This window comes from Chenopodium album, chromosome 8 (genome assembly GCF_948465745.1).
Source record: "Chenopodium album chromosome 8, dcCheAlbu1.1, whole genome shotgun sequence".
Lineage (NCBI taxonomy): Eukaryota > Viridiplantae > Streptophyta > Magnoliopsida > Caryophyllales > Amaranthaceae > Chenopodium > Chenopodium album.
In genome coordinates this window covers 74,858,505-74,885,600 of record NC_137841.1, presented here as the reverse complement: position 1 = coordinate 74,885,600, position 27,096 = coordinate 74,858,505, and the positions used below count along the sequence as shown (strand labels likewise).

At 34.4% G+C, this 27,096-nt stretch overlaps 4 protein-coding genes across 6 annotated transcripts; 1 reads left to right on the top strand and 3 right to left on the bottom strand.

The window, feature by feature from the left end:
- Nucleotides 1-508: 508 nt before the first annotated feature.
- On the bottom strand, nucleotides 509-8,481 carry LOC145642408 (NF-X1-type zinc finger protein NFXL2-like). 3 transcript variants are annotated; one of them, XM_081693586.1, is made up of 13 exons: nucleotides 7,186-8,481; nucleotides 6,973-7,086; nucleotides 6,834-6,889; nucleotides 6,519-6,585; nucleotides 4,950-5,042; nucleotides 4,507-4,592; nucleotides 4,248-4,410; nucleotides 3,864-4,037; nucleotides 3,184-3,374; nucleotides 2,593-2,674; nucleotides 1,772-1,978; nucleotides 1,115-1,201; nucleotides 509-1,003 (listed from the first exon to the last, which is right to left on the bottom strand). In XM_081693586.1, exons 1-13 carry the CDS (start codon nucleotides 8,332-8,334, stop codon nucleotides 845-847), a joined length of 2,628 nt encoding a protein of 875 aa, XP_081549712.1. In that variant the 5' UTR covers nucleotides 8,335-8,481; the 3' UTR covers nucleotides 509-844. The 3 variants fall into 3 exon arrangements, 2 of the variants coding, with proteins under 2 accessions (XP_081549712.1, XP_081549713.1); XM_081693587.1 differs by having other exon boundaries at nucleotides 1,115-1,198; XR_014115674.1 differs by lacking the exon at nucleotides 509-1,003 and having other exon boundaries at nucleotides 1,155-1,201; nucleotides 1,772-1,835; nucleotides 3,864-4,038; nucleotides 4,246-4,410.
- A 500-nt stretch (nucleotides 8,482-8,981) lies between these two features.
- On the bottom strand, nucleotides 8,982-14,308 carry LOC145642407 (phosphoinositide phospholipase C 2-like). Its single transcript, XM_081693585.1, has 9 exons — nucleotides 13,797-14,308; nucleotides 11,832-12,028; nucleotides 11,533-11,668; nucleotides 11,138-11,371; nucleotides 10,823-11,064; nucleotides 10,396-10,513; nucleotides 10,147-10,299; nucleotides 9,947-10,033; nucleotides 8,982-9,500 (listed from the first exon to the last, which is right to left on the bottom strand). The coding sequence occupies exons 1-9, from the start codon at nucleotides 14,103-14,105 to the stop codon at nucleotides 9,207-9,209; spliced, it is 1,770 nt and encodes a 589-aa protein (XP_081549711.1). The 5' UTR covers nucleotides 14,106-14,308; the 3' UTR covers nucleotides 8,982-9,206.
- Nucleotides 14,309-17,888: 3,580 nt separating this feature from the next.
- Nucleotides 17,889-19,303, top strand: LOC145555514 (aspartic proteinase CDR1-like). The gene has a single exon (XM_081617248.1). The coding sequence runs from the start codon at nucleotides 17,889-17,891 to the stop codon at nucleotides 19,230-19,232; it is 1,344 nt and encodes a 447-aa protein (XP_081473374.1). The 3' UTR covers nucleotides 19,233-19,303.
- Nucleotides 19,304-20,013: 710 nt separating this feature from the next.
- Nucleotides 20,014-24,510, bottom strand: LOC145642406 (phosphoinositide phospholipase C 6-like). The gene is made up of 8 exons (XM_081693584.1): nucleotides 24,006-24,510; nucleotides 22,691-22,887; nucleotides 22,452-22,587; nucleotides 21,904-22,337; nucleotides 21,678-21,795; nucleotides 21,121-21,273; nucleotides 20,951-21,037; nucleotides 20,014-20,644 (listed from the first exon to the last, which is right to left on the bottom strand). The coding sequence occupies exons 1-8, from the start codon at nucleotides 24,333-24,335 to the stop codon at nucleotides 20,351-20,353; spliced, it is 1,749 nt and encodes a 582-aa protein (XP_081549710.1). The 5' UTR covers nucleotides 24,336-24,510; the 3' UTR covers nucleotides 20,014-20,350.
- Nucleotides 24,511-27,096: the final 2,586 nt, after the last annotated feature.

Sequence of the window (27,096 nt, the reverse complement as noted above, 5' to 3'; positions counted from 1 at the left end):
AATCTGATAAAGCATAGTAAAAGAAAATAAAAACAAACATTGGAGACATTGAAAAAGCTAGTCTATCAAAATTTACAACCGATAAACTCTAATAAACCATTTGGTAGGTAATAATAAAAGCAAGGGACTCTCCTACACAAACGGGTCATTAATTGCATTGATGATTTGCTTATATTGTTGTATTCCATAGTAAATCTATATCTATACTTTATTTTAGTATTTAAAAACAAAAACCATCATCCCTATAATGCCACATGTACATTTTTTTTTCCTCCAATGCCACATGTCACCTCATTTAATCTTTCTTTTTTTTTAATCCCTTTTCTCATATGAAAAAAAACTATTCAATACATGTATGAATGATTGAATGTTGTTTGGTTCACTTTCCTCCATTTTAATTTCTACCACAATTACATTCAATTATCACATCTTCTCCTTCTCTATAAACTATTCATTTGCTAATATAAATATATTTAAAAAAAAAATTATTATTTATATAGTATACCTATAAATAAACCGTGCATTGCACGGGCCAGAAGGCTAGTTAAATTTTGTGAAAGAGAAAGTACAATAGATTACATACTTGTTACATTTTTTAGCATCCTATGTATGTCCACAAGAAAGATGTAATAAGGTACAAAACACTTTCGAAGACATTTTATACTCCGTACAATACATACCTGAAAATTTGAAATGCCTGATTTTCAACTCTGTAAGTAAATAGCTGCCCTAATACCATGCAAAATACTGTAGTGTAGGAAAAAATAAAGAATGGTGTAGTATAATCATGTTTGTAATATGTCTAGTTTACCAGCCATAACTAGCAGAATTTTGCCGGTGATTATTAGATCCTTCGGTATCTTCTCTTCTCACGGTGTTCTTCAACTTTGTTCATCCAGTCATTTAGTGATAAGAGAACCTTGTATCCATAGTATGCTACAGCAACTAGAGCTACCAAAACAATGATGAACATAACAAATCTTTGCAGCCAGGTTATGAGTTTCTGTTCATAAGCATGTAATTACAATTAGACAAGTCCATGAATTAACCTATGGATAAAAGGATAGAAAGTTGCGCATTGGGATATCAATCATAGAGAGGACATAGAAAGGACCTGAAATTTCGAAACTTGCTTCATTTCTTGTACTCGCCCACGCCTCTTTTTTCGCTTTGGTACATTTGTTTCATTCTCGATCTCCTTCTGTTTGACAAGAAGCAAGTAAACAAGAAGTTATAGAGCACTGAATTCACATCCAATCAGAGATGGCAAAGGAGTCTTTCAGTTCAGTTTCAGGTCATATTTTTTAAGAGGTGGTTACGGTCATTTGGTGGTTCTGTTTCAAGATTAGGGTCTCCTCATATTTGAGTCTACTGTCAACAAGATTATCCTGATAAATTACATAATAATATCCATCACACTAATTTTTGGGTTTGGGATATAATTGGGGTCATATTATTTCGAGTTAAGGTTAGGCCAGGGAAATTGGCTACCAATCAGTTTTGCAAGGTCTACATCCAGTTGAAGTTACTATATAAAGAAAGCAAAGAACTAAAAGTCAGCTGTAATAATCGTAAAGATGCTCAACTTAGTAAGTTAGCATGTATCAAGAAGAATTAGGCTATTCCCGAATTGCCATTTATTTAGACTTCTTCAATTTCTTACTACCATCAAACTTTGTCACCTAATTAGCGTTATTCTATGAATTGCAACGGAATAGGATGCATTAATGTTAACAGATCACAGCAGCTTAAGCCAAGCAGGAAAAATTACCTCTGGTGCCTTAGCTTTTCGCTGCAGTAATTCAGACTCAGCAGCTTGGGCTTTGCTCTTACAGCTGGAATCACAGGAAAGAAGTCCATATCCATATTGAGTTTTAGGTATATCTTTAAGATCACGACCAGAATTTCTATAACTGGTTTGAACATCATGACACAACCACTCCTTTTTCAAGTTGTGGCATCCACAACGAACAGTAACCTTGCAAGAAGAGGAAAAAAAACCTTAGATGAAAGGATAAAAGATGAATAGCACTTAAAATTACGGATGTAGATGAAGTTGATCTACATGTAAGTTTAGTAGATATACTCATGTACTAGGAAAAATAACTTTCTATTTGAGCCTACTTTAGGTTTTTTTGATATACTAAGCTTTGAACAAATAAACAACCAGCAAAGTAGTTATTTCCAATTTCCAATTAATGAGTTCCATTTAACTGAACCAGTCGCCCTGTCACAAGTTGAGCAAGTTTTCAAGTGGAACCTCTATTAGCAATGTTCACTGCTTTGAAGATATTCCTGACATCACTAGAGAAAGGACAACGATGTTTGTGTTGCGATAAACATTGTAATTTGGACCAACAATTGGGAAGGAAACAGATGTATTACATGGGTTACTCAGCCATATCAAATGAGTCACATGCAATGTTGACAGCAAAATAATACAGCCGCAAACCAAGCAGACATATAGGCTAGTTTGCAGTGAAGCATAGAATGTAACTATTAAGCTACAAAAAATTTAGTGTATGCTAAATACTCCACATAGTTTGTGAAGTACTCGACTCCCCACAAAAAGTACAAGTTAGAAGTAATTACCTTTTTACAGCATTTCTCTGGTGAAGGACAAGGACCAGGATGACAAGTCTCCGGGCAAAGATGTGTACAATAAGGTAACTTTCTGCATATACAACATAAAAACACATATTGGAATTTGCAAGATTTTTAGTCAACGTTGTTTCAAAAGAGACTACAGTCTACAATATCAATACAGCATAAATGACCAAAATTACAGGATTTTTGTTATATACTATAATATGTTATTCTACAGCCTACATTAACCTAATCCAAACATGGATAGTAGTGGTTAATGTGTTTTTGACTTAAAGCTTACTGGACCAAACATTTACTACTTACATCTTTCCCAATATCGGAAGTGATAAGCTTGTCCTTATAATAAGTTCACATGATAATAACCTTTAATCTAGTTTGTAAGCGGATCATACTTGTGTCTATGTGACCATGCTAAAATTAATGACTGCCTCTCCAAGGTTCAAGTTACGTCCATCCAAGAAGCAAAACCCAGAGGTTTCAGTGCACACAAAATGTCTTTATTCCAATTCAAATTGAACCTAAACAAATACATAAAATTTTCCAATGAAAGGATACACTGCTCTTAAAATATTTTACCTGTGGCAAGGTCCACCACATGAACGAGCACTCAGTTGTTCCTTTTCAGATAAGGTGTTATAGTATATACACTCAAAAACATGGACCATTGCACCACAATGACATGCACGTTTTAAGAGCACTTTGCACGGGGGGCATTCTTCAGGATGGCATGGCTGTGGGCAAGGGTGTGAACATGCAGGTGTCCTTTCCTGAAAATAAGAAAATTAGCACTTAAATGATGTTTGTCATCTGCAGAAAAACATACTCAAGAAGAACAAACTCAATTAAGAAATTAACTCCAGCTACTAGGAAAGATTAAGCAGTCAATGACAAAAGAGTGTATGCAAAATCATAGCACATTATGATCACCAATGAAAAGATATTCCCAAAAAAAAAAAAAAGGATTTAAAACATTACAAAAAGGAGGGCAAGAAGTCCATTGGAAACTGCACGTTACAATTTTATATTACTGATAAAGACCTTTTCTTCGTTAGGCCGTTTCAATAAATATATAACACAAAAATTTTAAAGGGAACTTCCGAAGCAATTACTCTACTGGTCAAGATTAGCTAGGGGCAAGACTAATGCATCTAGAACTTCCCAAACCTACTGATTACAGGATCTATACAAGGTAGATTGTAATAAGTTGAAGTGCCAAACAAATAATTAAACAAAAAAAAAAAAAAGGTAAAATCTACCTTTTGGCAAGGGAGAGTACAATCTTCACAGGGTACTCCTCTTGTATGCTGATCTGATGAGGATGACAAGTTCTGAAGGACATGGCAAGTCTTTGTGCAATAATGATTGCCACAAGCAAGAGGATTTCCACACAGGTTGTCACAGGAAAATTGCGCTTTATTTGAACAAACCATCTGTGGAGAAACAAACAAAGGAGGCATAACCAGGCAAGTTTATCTATATTGCAATTGTATAATACTAATCAAAAGTATTTTTGCTAGCTGGAAACTACATTAGTTTATTAGTACGTGCCTCAATTCACCCTTTTTATACCAATAAGGCAAACAAGACAGTCAAAATCAATATAAAACCAACAAAAAACTCAATTTCTATGTAATACCAACCATTCTTTCTGCTGCAAAGTGTTGGCCAAGACAAGACCTCCAAACAAGTTCTGGACATGGTGGACATGGAGTTCCCGCAGTTGGTTCACTCTGATAATTGTGTTTCTTTTTCTTCGGTTTCAGTGTAAACTCAGGGTTAGGCGGAGGTCGAGGACCATGACACCTAAAACCAGAAAAAAGAAAGGAAAGATTATACAAAAAGAAAATAATGAAGACCTTGTCACTTCACCCAAACTTTAAAAAAAAAAAAAAAAATTACCTTAATTTGCAGGCATGGCCACAAGAATACTCTTCACCACAGGGAAGTCCACAAGGTGGGCAGTTTCCATAATGACATTTGTGAGGCTAGTGCACAAAAATCAGTGCAAATTGTTTAAGTGATCATGTTGTTACAATTAACAATGAAATTGAAAAATCTAGATAAGCACTAAGAGAAATGATTTTTTAAGCCACAACAGTGTTGGTGTGCTGTGGTATGGCATGTTATAAAGACCCACAAATTGAAGCCGAATATTAATGGGCATGTAGTCTATTAAACAAATGTTATTAAGGAAAAAGAGACATAAGTAACTAAGGATCATGGCCAAGGAAGAAAAACAATCTGATAAGATATTTCCACATCCAACCTAATGCAGACTTCAGAGTTCAGACTATTCAGAGTTGAGACACCAAAACGTTGTTGAGAGGCAAATCAAAACATACCTTACAAATTGATTTGTGCCTACATAAAGGAGCTATCCGACATGTTTTGCGGCAACGAGGCGGCTTCTGTTCCGTTTCTGTACCACAAGGAACCTGGTCGCAAGTACGCAGATAGCTTGTAAAACAATTCAAGTGTTGTGATTTTCAATAACAAATATAGTTGTGGGTTATTTTGATCCTTGCTGTTATCAAGATTTTGAAATGAAATAGATATGGTTTCAAAAGGATTTCTTTTGTCAAAGAAGCTCTTCATTACACTCTTCTCCAACCAAAAATAGATATTCAGGTTGTTTTGATTCTTGCTCTAAACATAATTCATTAGCATCTTCATAAAATGATAGTAACTACCTATGAGATATCTTTATAGAGATTCCAATCAACAGAATCTTATATCATGTAAGTATATAGCTGATAAGTGTCTGATAAAAAAGCAACCTTCTAAAAGACGAAAATACGAGTAACTCAATAGGATGATGATATCACTTTGCCCTGAAAAGATACCTTTTCACTTTTAAGTTAAAACAACCTTTGAGGATAAAGTTTGACCAAATTTTGTGGGTATCCGTTACTGTAGGGGCAAGATTGTGAGCATTCTACTTACAATTTCCATGCCCTAGATATGAGTTACTTAAGAAACAAGAAGCTAACTTTAATGTTGTTTGGTTAGTGTGGCCTAAATTCCATAAGCCCGACTAATTATGTCTCAAGGTCTACAAAGATTACTAGAAAATTATAGTACAATGAAAAAATGATAGGAAAATTGTGGAAGAACCTAGAAGAATTAGATAATTCTCAAGATGCTTCTAGATTTAATGGACTTTTTCAAGAGCATATATGTATGTAGAAGTTTTCACACACTTCTTCCACCTCCATATCTCATCTATAAATATTAATGTTGGGCATCATTTGGAGAGTGTATCCACCAACATCATTCTCCAATGCTTCGATTATACACAAAGGTTTATACCTACACTCAAAGAATGTAAGCTCTACACACTCTCTTTAATCCAATATTTTCTTAAAAAAAAACTCCTTTCATATAGTGAGAGTTTGCTTGTACCACTCACCCTTTCAAGGGTTCTTGTACTCTCCGTGGATTATTTGGGGTACTATCGTCGTGGGTTTTTGACAATTTTTTTCCAGTTAAATATTGTTTCTCTTTTAACTACTCCATCTATTGCTAAACAATTGACATGGTCGAACTTGAAACAAATGTCAATGCACTAGTTTGACCTTCGATTGTCAAATATAAAATATTTAACATTATGAAACTTTATAATAATAATATCTACTCTCTATGTCCCTATTTGTTTGCCTCATATTATATATATGGATGTCCCTTAAATATTGCTCCATTACCTTATTTGGTAATATCTCCCACCCTCAACCACTTGCAAACTTTCAGCAAACTTTGGTTCAATCCTTAATAGAGCACAATTTGCACAAAGAGAGCATTTAACAATATATTTCATTACAAAATTTGTGTTTTATACCTTAATAAAAACGATGGTCAAAGTTAGTATATAAAGAGTGAAAAAAGTCAAACATGCCAAAACGTTGAATTCTCACCTCAAAACGTGTCTCCCCACAAGCACATGAAATGGTTACCATAAGTGGACAAGGTGCACAGGGTCCTCTAAAACAATATAAACATAAAAGCATTACTTTATATTTCTGAATGAAAGAAAATAATGATTATTCAAATCTATATAATATAAGGTCGTGTAAATTTGCATGTGATAACAATGAACCAATAATAATAGTTAACACTAGATAACTAGTGTCAAAATAAAATTAGATTGTAATATCAATAACATCATCACATTATGCAAATGCGGAATTATTTTTTAGTTTAAACCAATAGCATTGTCATTTGTAGTATACCTATGACATGGAGAAGGGCATTTGTGATTTCTGCAACGGAGCCTCCTGCCACAAACCTGACAGAAATTTAACTCCATTCAGAACAATATGTTATGAAACCACAAATCATAAGCATCAATAATAGAGCAATAAGATGCACCTCTGTACAAGGTGGACAATCTCCATCGCAGCAACGACGCCTACATGCATGGCGCCCACAATCACGTTCTCTCGAACACTTCCTTTCGCATGCCAAATCTTGATAGCAAGGAACCTATATTATTGTCAGTACGCATTGGTCTATGGCTCTATGCCATCGCAATATAGGCACATAGCATCTAAATCCACATTCAACCAAAAGAAATTTATATACCTGTTTCTTTACGCTTCCACATCGACATGACTTTGTGATCATGATTCTACAGGTCTCGACGCAAGATCCACGATGACACCTTTCATGGCATGTATGCTTGCCGCAACTCAGCTTCTTATCACAGGTTGCCCCACACAATGCCACCTCAACATCACAAGGTATCCCTTCATAAACTCTTCTCCCACAGGGACAAGTCCTCCTACCCTTAAGAGGGCAATGACCGCAAACGCCCTCATGGCAACCTCGCTCGCAAACATGCTTCCCACAATCCAAACCCTGCCCGCACGGATTATCACATCGAAAATCCCTATCACAACACTCCCTCTCCTCCTTCACCTTCCCACATTGGCACCTATACACACCCTTCTCCCTACATGGTGGACACTCATCATTATGGCAAATCTCAGAACACCTATGAATCCCACAATCCAAAACCTTATTACATTGCTTATTACATGAAAATTCCTTAAACCCACATCTCCTAACATCCTGAATCCCCCCACAAAAACACTTACTTTTCACTAATTTAGGGCAAGAAGGACAAGGTCCAGGGTGACATAACAATAGACAAAAATGCCCACAATTATTCTTCAATGGCCTCCCACAAATCTCCCCACAAGAATGGGGCAAAACCCAAGGATCATGAGGTGGGTTTTCCAATTTACCACAAAAACAATAATAATTCTTAGGAATTAAAGATTTAGAATACTCAAATCTACATTTAGGACAGTTCCATACCGAAGTATCGGCCGCGGTCTGAGCCGAGATGGGGAGGCGCGTGAGGGCGCGTGAAGCAGCAAGAGCAGTGGATTGTTGAGCCCAATTCTGAATACATTGAAGATGAAACACAGAGAAGCAAAACCCATTACAAGACCAAGTGGGGTCAGTTGATTTGATGCGCTCAAGGCAGATGAGGCAAGAAAGAGCTCCTGAAGAAGAGGAATTAAGAAAAGATTGGATCTTTGTAAGGTCTAATGATTGTGGGGAAGAAGATGAATCTTGGCCGTTGATCTCGAGGTAAGCTTTGAATATGGTGTTGGAGAGATCAACATGGCGGAGTTGATGGGCGGAGGAATTGGGGGCGGTGTCGGAATCATAGTCGGAGGTGTCGGAGGAATGGGATTGTGGCGGGTTTTTGGTGGAGGACATTTTGGGACTTAAAAATTAAAACCAAAAGCAGAAGAAACGAAAATAAAGAGCAAATTGGTTAAAATACTTTGTACATCACTTGTGAATTGTGATTCAATAATCATCCCTAACTATGTTTTGATTTCATGTTTCCCCTTACATCCAAAATCAATTACTCCGAAGTCCCGAATTTCAATGATTTTGTGATGTAATATACAATGGAAAATTTGCAATGTATTGACTTAAACTGATTGGAGCTGAACTAAAATTAAACCGAAGAGAAGAGGTCCTTAGTCTTTAGATTGAATATTATTTCACTTTGATTCCATGTTTTTTTTTTTTTTCACTGGTGACCTATTATATTTTAAATTTTATTTTTTTTCCGTTGTGAACCATAATTAGTTTTACCGGTTAAAAAAACTACAGAGTATATTTTACTTATATAACTTCAACATAATATATTTCCGTCAAAAAAAATAATAATAATAATATACAGTATTTATATTTTATATCAATAATGAATTTTGTTGCTTTAGATACATAAAATCAATTGAAGAAAACACAACACTAACTTTTTTTTTTTTTGGAAGACAAAAACACAACACTAACTAGATAAATCAGAGGTGCAAATTGAACATAGCCCTTATTAACCTTTAATTGAACAAACATTAACAAAAGGAAATAAAATTGAAGAAATGAAGGTAACAACCACAAGTTTCAACATCCAAATGAAGCATATATACAATGGCAAAACCACAATCACCAAAATCCCTCTTAACTGCATTCCACAAGTCTTTAAATTCGTAGATCTAATGACTTGGTGCATTTTCGCACACAACGGAAAAGTAATACAACACATAGGCGGGAAAAAAAAAACGAAGGAGATGAGCAACTCAAATAAACTGAAAGCGCATGAGAAGCTTGACTGATGAGTACTTTATTCCCTCACGGCTACAAAGTGGGACTGACCGTATACCTTCTCTGATCTCCCAAACAGGCAAACATGTTTGACCTCCAAAATCATCTTTCTCAGACATGTCATACTCGTGAACTTCAATCCGAAGGAGTGCAAGTTCAGGAACAGTCAGTGGGAAGACAAACTCTTCATTCCAGGCTGGTATCCAGTTATCTTCTAACGTTTTTGTTTTCTTCATCACAGTATCTGCTGCCACTCCCGCAATCCCAACCTGAAATTGAAAATTTATTGAGATGTTTACAAGGGTACCTTATTGCCACCAAAAACTAAAACATTCTGTGTATAACAATATTCAGTTCTTGTGTATGCTGTTATAACTCAAGATAACTCAATGCAACACCCCCTGCTAACAACCTTCTTATGACTTGGGGGATCAAAGAAGTGCAGTGGATAGTATCATTAACAAGACAGACACATCACACAACCCCCACGATCCCAAGGTTTTCTCGTCATATATACTCATATTCTTATTATAAAAGTTGATAGGGTGAAAGCTTATTCCCAGGCGGAGGGGGCATATAGAAGCCTAATGTTCAAATATTTGGATCTGTCCTGTACCTTGGAATGAGAGTCCATAACTAAAGTGGACAAGCTTGCAAGTCACCTAGTGTTTAAAGTATTCTCGAGGTTTTAGGTTGTGTTAATTTGGCAGCTTACCCGAACATAAAAATCTGGAGGGGAAAATTGATCAAAATGTGTATGCTTGAAATCATAATACCATCCTTCTCCCATGAACACAGTCACCTGCAAATTCAGAAGATTAAATCAGCACCTTTCTACTTAAAATTAATTCGTGAGGGCAGACAATGGGCAGAACGTTTCGTCAACAGTACAAATAATTTGATGTAGTCACTAACCTTCAAAGTCTTTTTGACTTCAAGTTTAGCTTTAGGATCAAAGACCTCGCCATTAGGACCACCATTCAGAAGAAAATCTGGTTTTTTCACATAACCACATCCACCGTTGGCTCTGAACATTCCTTGCATCAGCCAGAGGGATCTTCCATATCCCTGTCATTGGAGAAAATTATTATCTTAAGCTATACTGGGACAACGAATTACAGAGATAGCACAAGCTTCATTGCTTTGACAAGGGAGGTTAAAAACCTGCATGTTAAATGCAACCATCTGAGCTCCATGCATCCATCCAATGAGAGGGTTGTAATTTGATGAGGTAATTCGAGTTCCCTTAGGGTAGATCCTAAGCATGTTATTCTGCGTAAACCTGAAAGAAAAATGGAAAACTTTTTAACATCTGATTTGGTAAATGATTTGTATTTGCAGATACACAGAATAGGGAACAGGGAAAAATAATCAGCTGAAGCCCAGTCAAATATTAGTTGTCACATAGTCTCTCAAGTACCAACCCCCTATAATTTAGGATATACCGTGTATCAAGTATTAATGGACTACTCCATTAATCTATTCTCTCAGCCATTATTGACAGCACCATAAGATAATGAAGAAAATGTTATGCAGAAAGTGACATTAGCAGGGCTCACTAAGAGAAATATGTTAAGATTGACATGAATACCTGACAATCTCCTTTCCATAGCGAGATGCTGCCTTTTCAAGCTGTTGTTCACTCAAGCTAAGACGTCTCACCTTATTAGGATCCACCTTTAGTGCTTCGCTTAGACCACCCTTGGGTTTTCCAGCATGAATAGCAATGAGGCGTGTGTATTCTGGTGCCTCAAACTTTTTTGACTTGTTAATGTCATCATCAACTTCTTCGTCATCATCATCATCATCATCTCCATCATCCAATTCGTGATTCTGGAATTCATTTTGTTACCACCAAAAAATTGAGGCACAAAATAGAGGAAGCAATTTTAAACAAATTCTATACCTTCTTACTATGAGATTTAAGACTAGGGACTTCCTTTCCCCAAGCTTCCTCATCTCCAGAATTGTTGCCCCTCTGCGAATCTTCCTTTGCATCTTTATCTTCATGATACACTATTGGCGGCTTTGTTGATATCAAAAAACGTTTCTTCAGTGAAGCAGGGGAAGGAAGTTTCTTAAAACATTCTGAATCCTGTTCCGGTGAAAACAGCGCGTTCCCAAATGTTTGAGTGATCATCTACAGGATAAATTCATTAGTGAGTTATTTGTTGGTGGATGTTTCCATGAGAAAAGCTAGTAATTTATGGCTCTCAATGGAGATGATTAAGGTGAATAGCCAGTTATGTGATTAATTAGCTTCAAAAATACAGATTGACCTTCAATTGATTAGAGACTCACCTCAGCAGTTTTAGCTTGAAGATCGGTAGTAAGGTGGTCTTCAAGAGTTATCACGACAGGATAATCAGATGTGGAGAAGGCATGTTCCTTGATGGATCTTAAACATCTAATGAGCTCAACAGGTGAAGTCATTGTCCTATACAAGAGTTGAATCATACCCAGAGACGGTAAATGATAAGCACAGTATTACAAAGAAGACAATTGGCTTTAAACATGTCAAAATTTTAAACATCATTAATTCAATAAAACAAGTCATTGCTGCTATGTCAAGGACATGCAATATCAAAGTAAATACATACCCTCCATGAAGAACATCAACATTGTCTTTAGAAGAATTGGGCCATATATCCAACTCGATCACTCTCACAGACTTTTTCAGTGCATGTATGATAGGAACATCACTACAGTCACTAGTCAATTGATTCCCAGTAAGATAAGAATTGTGACCAGTATATATGAAATAGTGTGACAGTGGAGCAGTCATATCTTGGTGAACCTACAAGAATGAAAATATGATAATTGGTGGAGAGCGTGGAGGACAGATGTGGAAACATAGATAACATAACACACATGGGAGACAATCACAGAGCAAACACAAAATGTAGTGTGTGTGTGTGTATAAGAAGAGAGGGGGGGGGGGGGGGGGGGGGGGGAGGAGCTGGGACAAAAGGTGCACTTTTAACCATAACATTAAGTACCAATGGCAAATTACCTTCAAAAGCCTCCAGCCTAGGCCACAGAAAATAATTTGAATACATAAATCACGGATGCAAGCTGAACACAAAATATATGCTTTTCCACATATATTAAGCATGCACTCAACTGACAAAACACAAACCAGTAAACAGACTCAAAATAATCTTCAGATAATAACAACCACCCAACAAATTCAAGAGCTCAGGAATGTTAAAAGAAATAAGAAACTTATTTGGGGTTGGGAGATAGTTTGGGAGCTCAAACATGAATGACATGACACCCAGCTCCATAAGAATAATAAAGACAGCAATTGCAAAAGAATCCAAGGAGATGAAACTATTTGCAAAAGATCTAGAAAGCGGTACCAGCTGTAATGAATTGGAGTAGATCAAGATACTCACCAAACATCACCAGGTATTAGCAATCTAGCAAACACCACAATGAAGAAATTATAAATTGGGTAGCGCATACATCACTTTATTTACTTACAACCATAAATAACGAATTCGTATGAGAATGGTAACTGTCCTCGCAGACTAGATTAATTTAAGAAATCAATGTCATTCCACAAATTAGGTGGCAAGAGATATGATACAGTAAATAAGGAAACCAGGCATAATCATCAGTTACTTAGAAGGCAAATCTAGAAAAGAAACAAACGGAAGATTTACTGATGCAAGAACAAAACCAATTTTGATCGGGAACATAATTTATAGTACTTGATACAGGCAGAACTTTAATTGAAGGGGTAGAACTGAACGACTACAATGAAGCTCAGTCCACAGGATAGTCTGCAACTCTGCACTGTTTTTATTTCTCGACATTCTTACTTATCAAGAATATAATAGCATGAATTAATTTACCACAACAACCAGAGCTCTCCTTGATTATGCATTGCAAGGCAAAATGCAATTTGCGAAATTGCTACAACAGCCAGAGATTACAAACAATTACAACAACCAAATATAACAAACCAACAGAATAAACCATCCATCATAATCTAAGGAACTACCTCCCTCAAATGAAATAAACATGATCTCAAATCAGTCAAATTTACGTACACCCAGGCGTATAATAGACTCGCCCTTTCGACAATGCTTTCCCATTCAAAGTCCAAACTTTAAGCATTAACACTTTTACTTTATCAACATCAACAGGACAACAGAAACTGGTTCATTTTACCAAATGGGTTAATAGTGTATCAACTTGAAACTAACAAAACAAAAGCCAAAACTACATTTAACACATCAATGTGACTAAATACAATTACTTCAAATAGTAATATGCATATGCTTGTCTAAACATGATGTAGCTTCATCCATTGCAATAGCTTCCTAGGCCCCACAACAGAGTAAAGAAAGTCAGTACAATTTAGAAAACACATTCCAAGAGCAAATTTCACCCCAATTGGGTAACCAAAATCCAAAATTCAATCCAACCCATTAAACTAAACCATCAACATCGTATAATTCACAAATTTCAAATACCCACATAATAATTCAACCTCAAAAGGCAAAATTGAAATAAAATAAATGGCAAAAAAATCAAAATTAAAGTAAAAATTATACCCCAAGTTCAGGAGAAAGAGGAGGATTAAGATCCCCAAAGAGGTACTTGAAAAACCCTTCAAGATTAAGGCCATGTTTATGAAAAACAACAACAAACCTAACACTATCAATTAAAGCTTGAGCATTTTCAATAGTAGCTTTATCTTCCTTTTGTTGTTCAAGAAGAAAACGATGAAGATTAGTAGCAGTCATAACACCATTTTCAGAGTAATTCTCAAATAAGGCCTTAATCTCTTTTGGGGCCTCTGAAGCTGTGAGCTTGAATCTTCTTCTGCAGCAAAAACAAACTTTGTATGTTTGGTTTGACATTGAAAAAGATGAGAATTTTTCTGGGGTTTCACAGAATATTTTTGGAACAAATTTAACAGGAAATTGGTGTGACGTTTGGCTTTTTGTATGCCCAAATTTAATCTTTTTTGATGAATTTAAGAACTGGGTTTAAATTTTGAGGAATTAAATTAATTCATTGTAGTTATGATTGATTATGATTGTTGTTTGTTCAAGTAAAGGATAATAAATTTGCTGTGAAAAAAGGAGAATTAATTAAATTGAAGAAAATGTGATGGATTTGCTCGGCAGAGACAGGTGGATTGGTGCAGGTTTTGGGCCCCAGGTGATTATAGTGTATATGGACCTTTTTTTTTTTTACTGTACTATTTCTTGGAAGTGAATGTGTGCATTTTATATATGGTAGAATATTCTATGTGTTGCCATTATTTTTGACAATATTAGTAAATTTGACCCGACTTTTAAAAAAATTTAAAAAAAATTAGATACGAATTATTACTCTTATCAATAAAGTTTTACTCCGTAATTCCGTATTAGCTTAATAGGCAATAACATAAATGACTTGAACTTAAAATTATATACGACTGAAGTTAAAGTTAAAGTTAAACTTATTTTTCATATTATTCAAGTTCATATTTTTAGTGTTTACTTCATGAAGTGTCATCCTACAATTGACCAATTCAAAATAGTGATTGCGAAATTTGTGAATGGATCAATTGTGCAGATTAGGTGGCGTTAATATTGTTGAGTGTATGACCATATAGTGGTGACAGACCTGACAATAGGGTTCTAGTGGTGGGAGATGTATTTATTTTTTTATTTTTTATTTTAAAAAAAAAAACCTAAATCTATTACTCGTAGGTTTTATTGCAAATTAAAGCATGTAGTTGATATATTTTTTCTATTTTTTAAACAAATTTTTTTTCATATCTAAATACTCGTATCAAGTATGTAACATATAGTCAATGACTAGTCTTTCTTTTTTTTTAACACAAACTGCAAATACTTATATTAATTGGCTAATGCCATGAGTTTAATTACATCAAGCATCTCATAATTTATACATAAAAAAAGGATGCTTGCCAAAATAATGCCTAAACTATAGGCTAAATCGATGTTCCTTCTGTACATATCCCCCATAGTATACTTAACCATACATTGCACTATCCCAAAATAATGACTAGTTTTTCAAATACTCATATTTTTACTATCTACCTTCACATACAATATTTTAATCGCATAATTAATTTTTATAATTACATGTATGTTGACGAATAGGGTTTTAATAGAATGCATTTTTCTTGTGCAATTTTATTTTTGTAAAAGGTTGCTTTTCCATTATTTATGATGTAAAAAGAGAGAGAGAGAGAGAGAGAGAGTGTAAAAAAAAAGTGAAAAAAAGACCAACTGATGTAGACAAATTTAAAAGCTAGGTGTCCCATTCATACAACTATCAAGAGTGCTATCTATTCAGCTATCTTGAACTATTTACCTTTTTTTCTTTTTTTTTAAAAAATCTGGAATTTTTAACTTTCAATCTACATCAATTTGAAGTATTTTACTAAGGACAGAATAAGCGTGAATCCGACAATCAAGTACGTGTTAATTTTGCATTCAAAATTTAAAAACGTGTTAGTGCAATATCTGAGATTAGAGCTATTTTAATAAGATTAGTAATACTATTATTATTGACGGATTAGTTGTAGAATGTAGACATAATACGAAGTAATAAGGATATTATTATTTATTAGTGAAATCAACTGTCAACGTAAACACTAGAAACCAACTCCGATCCCTACGTGGAGACATATATGCTCCTCCTACTTCTTATTACAACTTTGAAAAGGAATATGGACTTACGGAGTACTACCAAATTTCAAAAGTTGACTTTTTACCTGTAAAGATCTATATGGTATTTTTGCTTAGGCTCGGTTTGGTTTGATGTAAAATATTTTTAATAAAAAAATATTTTTCTTGGAAATCATTTTTTTCAAAAATAACAATCACAAATTAATTTTCCTTAAACTGTTTTCTTAAGGAAAAAAATTAAAGAGAATAAAACAGGAGACAGGAGTGAAAAAATTAAGGATAAATGTGAGCAAAGTAAAAAGGAGGTAAAGAGGAGATAGGAAAAAATGGCTTCCCTTTATATTTTAAGGAAAGACGTAAGGTTTAAATATACCAATAATGATCGATCCAATAAGTTTTAAATGAACGGTCAAACTTAAGGAGCAAGATGCCCTCAACCACTATAATGTGCGCCAACCCCACTCGATTGCTAACTCGAAATTGAATTGACTTGTGAAATGTTTTGGCCTGGTTGGATCTTAACTTTCCTTTACCAATCGAAAAATCAAACAATTGTCCATGTACAAAGTTTGGGCAGACTAGTCACCTTTTAGTGTGTTTTTTTCTTTCATTTTTTTTTAAATAAATAAAAAAAATAAAGGGCCTAATGTTTATAGGATATTGCTAACGGGCGTCGCGGGGCGTTAGATAAGGAATAATTATATTGGTTGAAATGGTATTAAGTTAGGAATGCATGATAAAATCACGCGTCGTTCGGTGTGATTAAGGTTAATTTTACTCTAATATTTGCACTTTAATTCTCTTATCTAACGCCCCGGGGGCGCTCATTAGCTTTTGCCATGTTTATAAAAGGTCTAACTATTTTTTTTTTTTCCGGAAACAATTTCAACTATATAATTCGCTTTAAACTTAAAAGCTTAATCAAAAAGACATGTATTTAGTCAATATGAATAAAATAGAAAAGATTACTTAAAAAATCGTATAATTAATTTTACCAAAACTATGAAATAAAAAGTTGACATATTTGGTTATTAGATATATTGGGTCAATATATCAGTGCAATAGTGCTACGTATGAAGTACATAAATATTTTGTTCTTTAATTAGATCAGTTCCATGAATCATAATTAGTTACAGCCAGACATTATACTTTTATTCAGTGTAATCAAATAAGTATTCTTGTAAAATCAATTTCAATCATTTTCATCCAGTAATAAATCAACTTCAATTGGAAAAAATAATACTTTAAACGCGTAAATATCCCATGAAGAGAACACAGCTATGTCGCTTTTAAATATCCCATGAAGAGAACACAGCTATAGACATGACCAATTTATTCATGTTAGAAACATAGTGTATCTGCACACAATAATGTAGCAAAGGGTTCTTCAATTTCATAAATGGGATTTTCTAAAATCAATTAATTTAAATTGATGAATGATGATTTTATAAATTTCCTTTATAGGGTTTTTGGTTAATTAATTTGACGATAAAGCTATCAAAATATGTTTATTTTTGTAATGATGATCGACAAACCGTAGAGAATATTAATTAATTAGGTATATTATATATATTTGGACACAAATCATTCAAGGTTTTTTTTGTTTTTTTTTTTTTTTGAATAGATTCAAGGTTTATACTACTATATAATCAAATGATGATCTTATCCATATAAATTTTGATATGAAATCAAAGAGTTTTGTCATTTGTGGAAAGAATAAACCATTTCCATATCATAATTTTAATTTTGATATGATATCAAAGAATGGTGTCATTTGTGGAATAATGAATCATGCACTTCCATATCATAATTATTCATTATAATATTCTAAGAAATTATAATATGGAAATAATAATGGACGTATGTACATAATATGATCATTTTCCATATTTACCATGACTTTCCATGCATAATTTTATTTAACCCCTATAAATATAAATCTTGTAATAAAACCTAAACAAACCATTCCATCTTCTTCTCTAAATTTCTTCAACAATGGAAAAAATTCAAATTATTTTACTTTCATTACTTCTTACTAGCCTAATCTTAATTTCTCCTACACTAGGAGCCCTTAAACAAGGTTTTACAACCGATCTTATACACCGTGACTCTCCATTGTCTCCATTGTACAACCCTTCCCTAGACAAATGGGAACGTGTAAGGAAGTCCATACAACGTTCGTTCTCTCGAGTCAGTCGATATAGCCTAACATCATCGGTGTCTCTTAACGACGTTGTGTCCGAAGTGAAGCCTGCTAGAGGGGAGTATCTCATGGAGGTGTACTTAGGTACTCCACCAGTTAAACAACTTGGGATAGTTGATACCGGAAGTGACCTTATTTGGACACAATGCCAACCTTGTACAGAATGTTTTAAACAAAAACTTCCCATTTTTAACCCTAGAAGGTCCACCACGTACAAAGTCCAAAGTTGTGAGTCCAAAGCGTGCCAGGCTTTGGACCCTAACCAAGCCTCGTGTAGTACAAGAGACACTTGTGAGTACACTTATACGTATGGAGACCAGTCCCATACTCATGGGGATGTGGCCGCGGAAACCTTGACTTTTAAGTCTAGGACCCGCGGTAACACATCCTCATTCCCTAAGATTTCCTTTGGTTGTGGTACTGATAACTCTGGAACTTTCTCAGAAGAGGGATCTGGTTTAATTGGTCTAGGGGGTGGGCCACTTTCATTGGTTTCCCAACTAGGCTCGTCGATTGGGGGTAAATTCTCCTATTGCCTAATCCCCTTAGCCGTCGATGGGAACTTCACAAGTAAAATTAAATTTGGGACAACAGGAGAAGTGTCGGGACGTGGTGTTGTCTCCACACCCCTAGTCCAAAAGAGTCCCGAAACATTCTATTTCCTTACTTTAGAAGGAATAAGCGTTGGTAACGAAAGAATACCCTTCTCTAGTTCCAAACGTTCTCCTTTATCCACCAACGATTACGGGAGTGAAGAGGGTAACATAATAATCGACTCAGGTACCACATTGACCCTTTTGCCCGAGGATACGTACAGCCAGTTATCCAATTCCGTGAAACGGGTTATTCAAGGCACACCCGTGTTGGATCCATCCGAGACATTGGACTTGTGTTACAAAGCAAGTAGATCCCTTAAGTTACCAAATTTAACAGCACACTTTACAGGGGCGGATGTACTGTTGACGCCGGATAATACATTTATTAATGTATCAGAAGATGTGGTGTGCTTTGCTTTTGTAGCAGCACAAGATGTTTCAATCTTTGGTAACGTAGCTCAAGCTAACTATTTGGTGGGATATGATCTTGAAGAAGGGACAGTCTCCTTTAAGCCTACTGACTGCACTGAGGGGCAGTAAACAATCATTTCCTATCAACTAGATTAGTCGCGTTCATTTAAGTTCTTATGTTATTTATTTTATTGCATTTTTTTTCCTGTTGTCTTGTAAGATGAATTTTCTTTCTTACTTGAATAAAAGAATGTTATTTAGATGTAATTTATATGTTTAATTTGATAAGCTAATAGTTTTTGTTTACTCGAAAAGAGTTTGGATCACAATAAAAAAAAAATGTCATTCTTTTTCATAACATAGAGTAGTATTGAAGTTTATAATCATTCATATCAACTGACTGAATTCGAAGTTTTACCAATAAACGACAGCAAAACATTCGAGCACACAAAGTTTCTGCAGCACAAAATAAAAAAATTGTCAGAACGTATTATAGCTACAGTGCAGCAAAAACTAGCTGTAACTCTTTAAGAGCTTCAGCAAGTATCAGTAGGCAACTCTATGAATCCATAGAAGAGAATGTGCTCATACTCACCACTAAATGTTAGCCTTCAACATTGGAAGACATGATTCACGAGCTTCCTTTCTGAACTCTGAATTCATCAAAACCCATTAACCAAAATCATACAAATGTCTGTTCACCTATCAGCACTCTGTGTCCCACGGAATAGGCGATTTACAAACACATAACATTCTGCATTCATAGAGCTTACCTGTACCATCACGAACAGCATTTTTGTATAAATATGTATTCTGTTCTTGAAACTCTTAATTAGATGTATCATCACATCATGAAGTGTAATATAAGAAAACATCAGAATATCATAGCAGAATTAAGATAACAACGTAATTTTTATATGAACATTCAGATTCTCTTCTCATTATCAGAGTAGTATATTGAATCAAGTTACAACATAGCACAATTGTTACCACTGATAGGTACATTGCTTCAACACAGCACATATCTAGCTTAGAATAAATGTTTCAAAACCGCATCTTTGAAGATCTATCCAACTAAACAACAAAAAATGATCCCTAAAGATGGGCATTTCCCTTGTATGATCTACTATTTCTCACCCTGTCAAATTCCAATACTCAAACCAATCAAGTAGTTGTGCTGTGCAAGCTAATCAGAATAGTAACCTAGTCTATACACTCGAATACTGCAGCCTCGAGTATGGTATAAGTTAAGAAAACTGAAATCTCATCAAAAGCCTAACAGATGGGAGTTTCTCTCCCTTCCTATCAAAAAGTCGGACTGATCTAATTCCGGTTTTAAGCTCTGATATTGGCAAACACGTTTGCCCTCCGAAATCATCCTTCTCTGACATGTCATATTCTCTTACTTCAATTTGAAGCAGAGCCAACTCTGGGACGGTTAATGGAAATGTGAACTCCTGATCCCACACAGGTGCCCAATCATCTTCTATGACTTTTGTTTTCTGTTTGGCATAATCTGCAGGAACTCCCAATATGCGAAACTGCTCACATAACAAATAAAAATCTGCCAATCAGCTTCAGATCTGACTTCTTCAGGCAATATGACACAAATAAAAGTACCAAAATAAAGTATTCCTTTTAGGTTGGTGTAGCCTTCAAAGAATCAACATTACAGGATTATAATTAGCAATTTAATCATCAAACATATGACTATTTTCATCCAGACTGTTAAAGACCAAAACAGGACTCATGAGTAACCTAGGCAAAATCAAGTCATCGTACTCAAACTAAAAGCTGTACTATAATAGACTTCATGAAAACAGGCCACGGAATTTAACAGGACTAACCTTCACATAGAAATCTGGTGGAGAAAAAGTATCGAAGTGAGTTTTGCTAAAATCCAAGCGCCATCCATCTCCCAAGTATGCCCTAACCTGCAAGTGTCACGCAGAGTTCAGCTGAAGAACAGTAGTAGCTTAGCTAGAACCATAACTAGAATGATCATTTATCAGCTGACCTTCAAAGTCTTCTTCACTTCTAACGGGGCCTTTGGATCAAATACCTCACCATTTGGACCTTTTTTCATCAGAAAATCAGGCTTTTTGACAAAGCCACAGCCACCGTTAGATCGAAACATCCCTTGCATTAACCAAAGAGATTTACCATATCCCTGTATTTCAAAGGAATAAAAATCCATTGACTCCATCAGATAATAGATACAAAACCAAGAAAAATCATCATATCAGTGAGAACCATAAAAAACTAAACTTTAAATCAGATATAGAACATAAAAGGACACTGAATCAAAGTTACCAAGCAAAGGACCAATGCTATAAAAAAGCATACAGAAACATGCTTCAATTTCCTAAGTTTGAGCACACACACAAAACGCATTCAAAATCGACAAAATTAATCAAACTAGCTTAATAGTAAGTTAAACTTGTTTGCCTCAAACATGGCAAAAAAAAACCCAATTTAGATAAAAAGCTTTTTTTTCTTCTTCTTTTTTAAAAAAAAAAATAAAAATAAAAGGCATCATAAACTTAATAGCTCAGCGACAGTAATCAAAGCTACCTGCATGTTAAAAGCAACCATTTGAGCCCCATGCATCCATCCAACCAATGGCTCATAGTTTGAAGATCTAATACGTGTTCCCTTGGGATAAATCCTAAGAAAGTTTCTCTGCGTGAACCTACAATTTTGAAGCAGCAAGCATGGCTATCAGTGAGTCTTACAGAAATAATGCAGCAGAAATTGCTGCAGTGAGAGAGCAGTGTACATCAAGACAATACCCACTCACCTCACAACATCAGGTCCATAATTTAATGCTGCCCTTTCAAGAGCCTGTTCACTCAAACTAAGACGTTTAACTTTATCTAAACCAGTTCTAAGTGCTTCTCTCAAGCCATTCTTTGGTTTACCCGCGTGAATAGCAATCAGACGCTTGTACTGTGGTGCAACCAACTGACCAGATTTACCATCAGACGCAGCATCACTGTCTTCATCATCTTGATCACTTTCACTATCACCCTGGGTACTATTGGGTTGCGTATCATCTCCAGATGAAGCTGGTGAGGCACTCCCCTTATCTTTGCTTTGTTTGGCCTCAAGGTATTCTTTTGGTGGTTTAGTTGAAAGAAGTATTCTGAACTTCAACTCTTCCGGTGAAGGAAAATGTTCTAACTGTTGACACTCCGGACAGTACAGCATCTCCCCAAATATTTCAGTCACCATCTAGAAGAACAACTAATATGTTACAAGATGAAAAGCAAAAGGCACAGAAGACATATATAGTTTGATGCAGGGGGTAAAAATAAATTAAAAAATAAAGAGTTCATGGAAAACTACCTTTGCAACTTTAGCTTGAAGGTCGGGAGTAAGGTGGTCTTCTAATGTTATTATCAAGGGATATGAAGATGCTACAAAAGCATGTTCTTTTATAGACTTCAAACATTTGATGAGCGACACTGGAGTTGTAAAGGTCCTACAAATGAAGAGGAAATTCAAATGCTAAGATTTAAGAAGGTCTAAAGAGACACAAGTAAGGTGTACACATTCAGAGATCGGACTCAAAGAAGTTCACATACCTTCCATGAAGAACATTGATATCGTCTTTTGCTGAATTAGGCCAAATATCAAGTTCAATCACCCTGACTCCTCTCTGCAATGCCTTAATTATTGGTACATCACTGCAGTCACTGCTGAGCTGATTCCCCGTTAAGTAAGAATTATGACCCGTGAATATGAAATAATGTTGCATTGGAGCAGTCATGTCATGATGCACCTGTGAAAAAAGTAACAATAAACATATGCATTTTGTCAAGAGAAGACTACATGTTCCCTGCAGGAGCTCAGGAAATTCAGAATTCTTAATACAGTAGTTAATATTGTCTACATTAAGTGTGTAAAGGTCCATAACACACCTTTTTAGTTACAAATAAAATCCAGTTTTCAAATGCTAAAAGTTACAACTTCAGCAGTAAATGGTTAGGTATATACTATATTCACGGAGATATTCCTCCAATCTGAAAATTCCCGAAAATTGTCTCAATGTACCGCCAAAGTAACACCTACACTTCCTCAATACAACAAACTACCATTGCTATTTCTATCAGAACAACCCACTTAATTTTCTTTTGAGACTTTCAATTTAAACTCAAAACCCTCAAAAGGAGCAACAAAACCATCTATAATAACTCGAATCAAGAACAACAGTTCCAAGCACCCAGCTTTCGCCTCGTGACATTGAAGCCAGCATTGACAGCATAACCCAAATGGATTTTGATTCCAACCATAAATACCTTCACACCCCATTTGGGCCATTTCTCCTACAAAACTCCAAATCATATATAGCAATCTTCCCTAAAGTCAAAAGCATCTAAAATTACAAATTATTCCATTACACACCAGAATTAATTACTGCCAATTTTTAACCATAAATAACCCCACATACATTTCCCCACAAAACCTCCAATCACAAAATTCACCCCTCAGTCAATACTTACCACCTTTACACAAAAATTATCATCCAAATCTCCACCAACTCCTAATTCACCTTTCCTATCACATTTTACCATACAGACAACTGATGATCAGTTTGACATTCCTCAAAAAGAAATACAACAAACATATTCTGTTTCCCTTTTCCAAAACCCAAACTAAATTCAATCCCATCAAAAATTAAAAAATTAAAAAACCCTTTTCCATCCACAAATTACCCTAATCAAATAATCCCGTCTATATCATTTATCCTTTGTGACTCTCTATACACCCGAATAAACAAAAACCCACCCGAATAAGCGAATACCCACTTTATATTAATCCTTAAATAATCCAATCCTGTCCAATCCTATCCAATCCCATCCAATCAATAATCCAAAAAAAAAAAAAGGAAAAAATTACCTGGGAATTAAGAGGAGAATTAAGATCATCAGAAAAGAGAAAAAAGAAGAAATCATCAAGAGTCAACCCTTGGCGCGTAAACTTGCTAAGATGTCGTCGGCGTCGAAGAATGTCGTCGAGAAGACGAGTAGCGTCGGCCTCCGTCGTATCTTCCGCCTGAAAATCGACCAGAAAACGGTGGAGTTGCGCCGCATTCATGTGGGTCCCTTTTTGGGAGTAAATTGTAAAAGCTTCAACAAGATCAAATGGTGGTTGAATGTCATTGATCTTAAACTTTCTATTGAAACACATAAACATCTTGTAATTATGATGGGTACTACTACTCCCCATTTTTTTTATTTTTTTTTTTATCCAAATAATTATTATAAATTGTGAAAAAATATGATTAAATTTGTTAAATGGATTAGAATAAATTGAGAAATGAATGAAGAAATGTATGTATTTGAAGGGTTTTGATTGGAAAAAATGGAGATTTATGGAGGTAAGAAAGTGGAAAAGAAGAGAGATTTTAAAGTTGTTTGTCTTTGTATCTAATTTGATTTGATTTTTGATTGGTGAGAAAATAAATAAATGTAAGTTGGAAATAAAAGAAATAATAGTGAGTGTTGTCCTTATCTGAAAATAATAATCGTAAAACTGTTGGTGTTGACCGTTAAATATAGCAGTTATCATTAACACGGCTTCGTTACGTTTTTCCCGCTGCTTGGGTTGCTCAACTTTGATTTTTTTTTTTTTTTTTTTTTTTGGATGCATTAGATTTTTCTTCTTCAATTCAATAGACTATTCAATAAAAATGGTTATCATTTAAAAAAGGAAAAAATTTAAATTACCACCCTAAAATGTATTAGATTTTCTAAATAACCACCCGTTTAATTTTTTATTTTATTTTACCACCCCTTAAATTAAAAAACTGCTCAGATTACCACCTATTTCAAAATTTCGGTGGATTTTTCTTTTATGGGCCCCACCTAACGACTCTTAGTGGTGGCAGAAAGAAGATGATCAGTAGTAGTGGCAATTCAGACAACAAACTCTTGATTTTCTTAGTTGTTTTCTTTTGGTTTAAGGTTGTCTTGTACTCAATAAATTGGTTTAAGGGGGAGGTGAAGTGATGACATGGATGATTGTAATGCTTAGACATAGCCGTTACTAGCCATTGGGTGGGTCCTCATAACCAAAATCCATCGGAATTTTGAAATGGGTGGTAATCTGAGTAGTTTTTTTAATTTAAGGGGTGGTAAAATAAAATAAAAAATTAAACGGGTGGTTATTTTGAAAATGGATACATTTTTGGGTGGTAATATAAAAAATTCCTTTAAAAAAAAGAAAAATGATAACGAACGCCCCAGAAACGTTAGATAAGCTAGTTAAAAGTAGTTTGATTAAATTAAAACTAACATTAATTACACCGATCGACGTGTGTTTTGTCATGCTTTCCCAAATTAATACCACTTTAGGTAAGATTTTAAATGTTTATCCAACGCCCCGAGGGCATTCGTTAGCAAGATCCTTAAAAAAAATGGTTATCATTAATGATGGAGGAATTATCTTTCCAATTCACTCTTTAAATATCTAGTTCGCTAATCTGAATTTGTTGATTTATATTAAGTAAAAATAAGTTCAGTTCAGTAAAATTCAGTTTCTTAAAGAAGAATTATAATAAAAAATCAGTAAAAAATAATTTTAGGAAAAATTATTTAAGTTCAGTAAAATAATTTAAGTTCAGCATATATAATTTTGTTTCAGTAAGAATGATTCAGTTCAGTAAAAATAAGGTGAAGTGAATGGGGCCTAACTGTGTGATCATTCGCTTAATATATATATTAAAAAAAATAGAGGAATTGTACTAAAAAGTATGTAATTAAGGTGCTTAAATAATTTGATAGGCCAAACAATATAGTTGTTACAATAAAAATAAAAATAAAAAATACAGATTTTTTTTTTTTTTTTTTGAGACAAAAATATGGTTAACAATAAATTTATGATAAAGAATTACGTAGTATATGGTTTACAATAAATTTTATGATAAAGAATTAGAGATATCTATGATAAAATTAATTTTTGGAGTAAATAAACTACAATTAGGGCATATTCTCATACGATGAAATTCAGTTCAGTTCAGCTCAGATCAGTTCAGTTCAGCTCCTAATTTTCTTCTCTTATAAAATATTTAGTTCAGTTCAGTTCAGTTAAGAAGAATAGGCTCTTACTCTGTATAATAAACTTAAACTTTTAGATGTAAGTATCAAAATAAAAAAAAAAATTAAAAATTTTAAAAAAATAAAAAAAAAATTTAAAAAAAAAAACACTTTTAGATGTAATGACCCGAGATATTAATAATGGAAAATTAGTTTGATTATTTAATTTTGTTCCTATGGCATGGGGCATCAAGTATATGTGAGATATCACCCATATCAACATTGGACATGTGGCAAATTAAGGGCAACACCTCTGACAAATATCGGATCGACATAATATATGTCGCCACCAACCCACCACTCTTCAGTCTTCTTCCATCATCAGCAAATACTATATTTGATAAATACTCATATTCCATTAATTAAAAAAGAAAAGTACACAGTATCTGAATTTTTAATTATTTTATGGGAAGAATAAATGTTTATGTGAATTTAAATACACTACAAGTACCATAATAAAATTGATAAGAGTAGAATTATTTGCTGGCTATGACAAAAGGACGATTAAAGTTAATTACTTGGATTTGAATAATACGAGTATTAATCACCTCAAATAAAGCTGATGAATGAAGACCATTTCTTTAATATCACAGACGTGTTTGTTAAGATTTAAGAGGGATACAACAACTTTCTAACTATTTATTAACAACTTTCACATACTTGCCACCATCTAATTTTATCAACTATGGACATAAGCTATTAAGCTAACCACTCTTCATTCCTTCAAACTTCATTAAGTAATAATCATATTATCATTGATCGACCTCCAACAATATATTTTACAAGTTATATTAATGACGATAATTTTTAGTTGACGATTATAAAAATGACGATATTTTTTTTTCAAATATAATACTCACTATGATGTATAAAGTTAAACTGATTGTATTTTC

Coding starts and splice junctions, on each gene's coding strand:
- LOC145642408 (XM_081693586.1), bottom strand. CDS start 8,334: ATGTCCTCCACCAAAAACCCGCCACAATCCCATTCCTCCGACACCTCC. Junction 2,675..3,183: donor TGTGGTGGACCTTGCCACAG/GTAAAATATTTT, acceptor TTGTATATGCAG/AAAGTTACCTTATTGTACAC. Junction 1,004..1,114: donor AGCAAGTTTCGAAATTTCAG/GTCCTTTCTATG, acceptor GCTTATGAACAG/AAACTCATAACCTGGCTGCA.
- LOC145642407 (XM_081693585.1), bottom strand. CDS start 14,105: ATGTCAAACCAAACATACAAAGTTTGTTTTTGCTGCAGAAGAAGATTC. Junction 11,065..11,137: donor TTAAATCTCATAGTAAGAAG/GTATAGAATTTG, acceptor AATGAATTCCAG/AATCACGAATTGGATGATGG. Junction 9,501..9,946: donor CTCCAGATTTTTATGTTCGG/GTAAGCTGCCAA, acceptor TTTCAATTTCAG/GTTGGGATTGCGGGAGTGGC.
- LOC145555514 (XM_081617248.1), top strand. CDS start 17,889: ATGGAAAAAATTCAAATTATTTTACTTTCATTACTTCTTACTAGCCTA.
- LOC145642406 (XM_081693584.1), bottom strand. CDS start 24,335: ATGGGGAGTAGTAGTACCCATCATAATTACAAGATGTTTATGTGTTTC. Junction 22,888..24,005: donor ATTCTCCTCTTAATTCCCAG/GTAATTTTTTCC, acceptor CTTTTTTCACAG/GTGCATCATGACATGACTGC. Junction 21,038..21,120: donor AAGTGAAGAAGACTTTGAAG/GTCAGCTGATAA, acceptor TGACACTTGCAG/GTTAGGGCATACTTGGGAGA.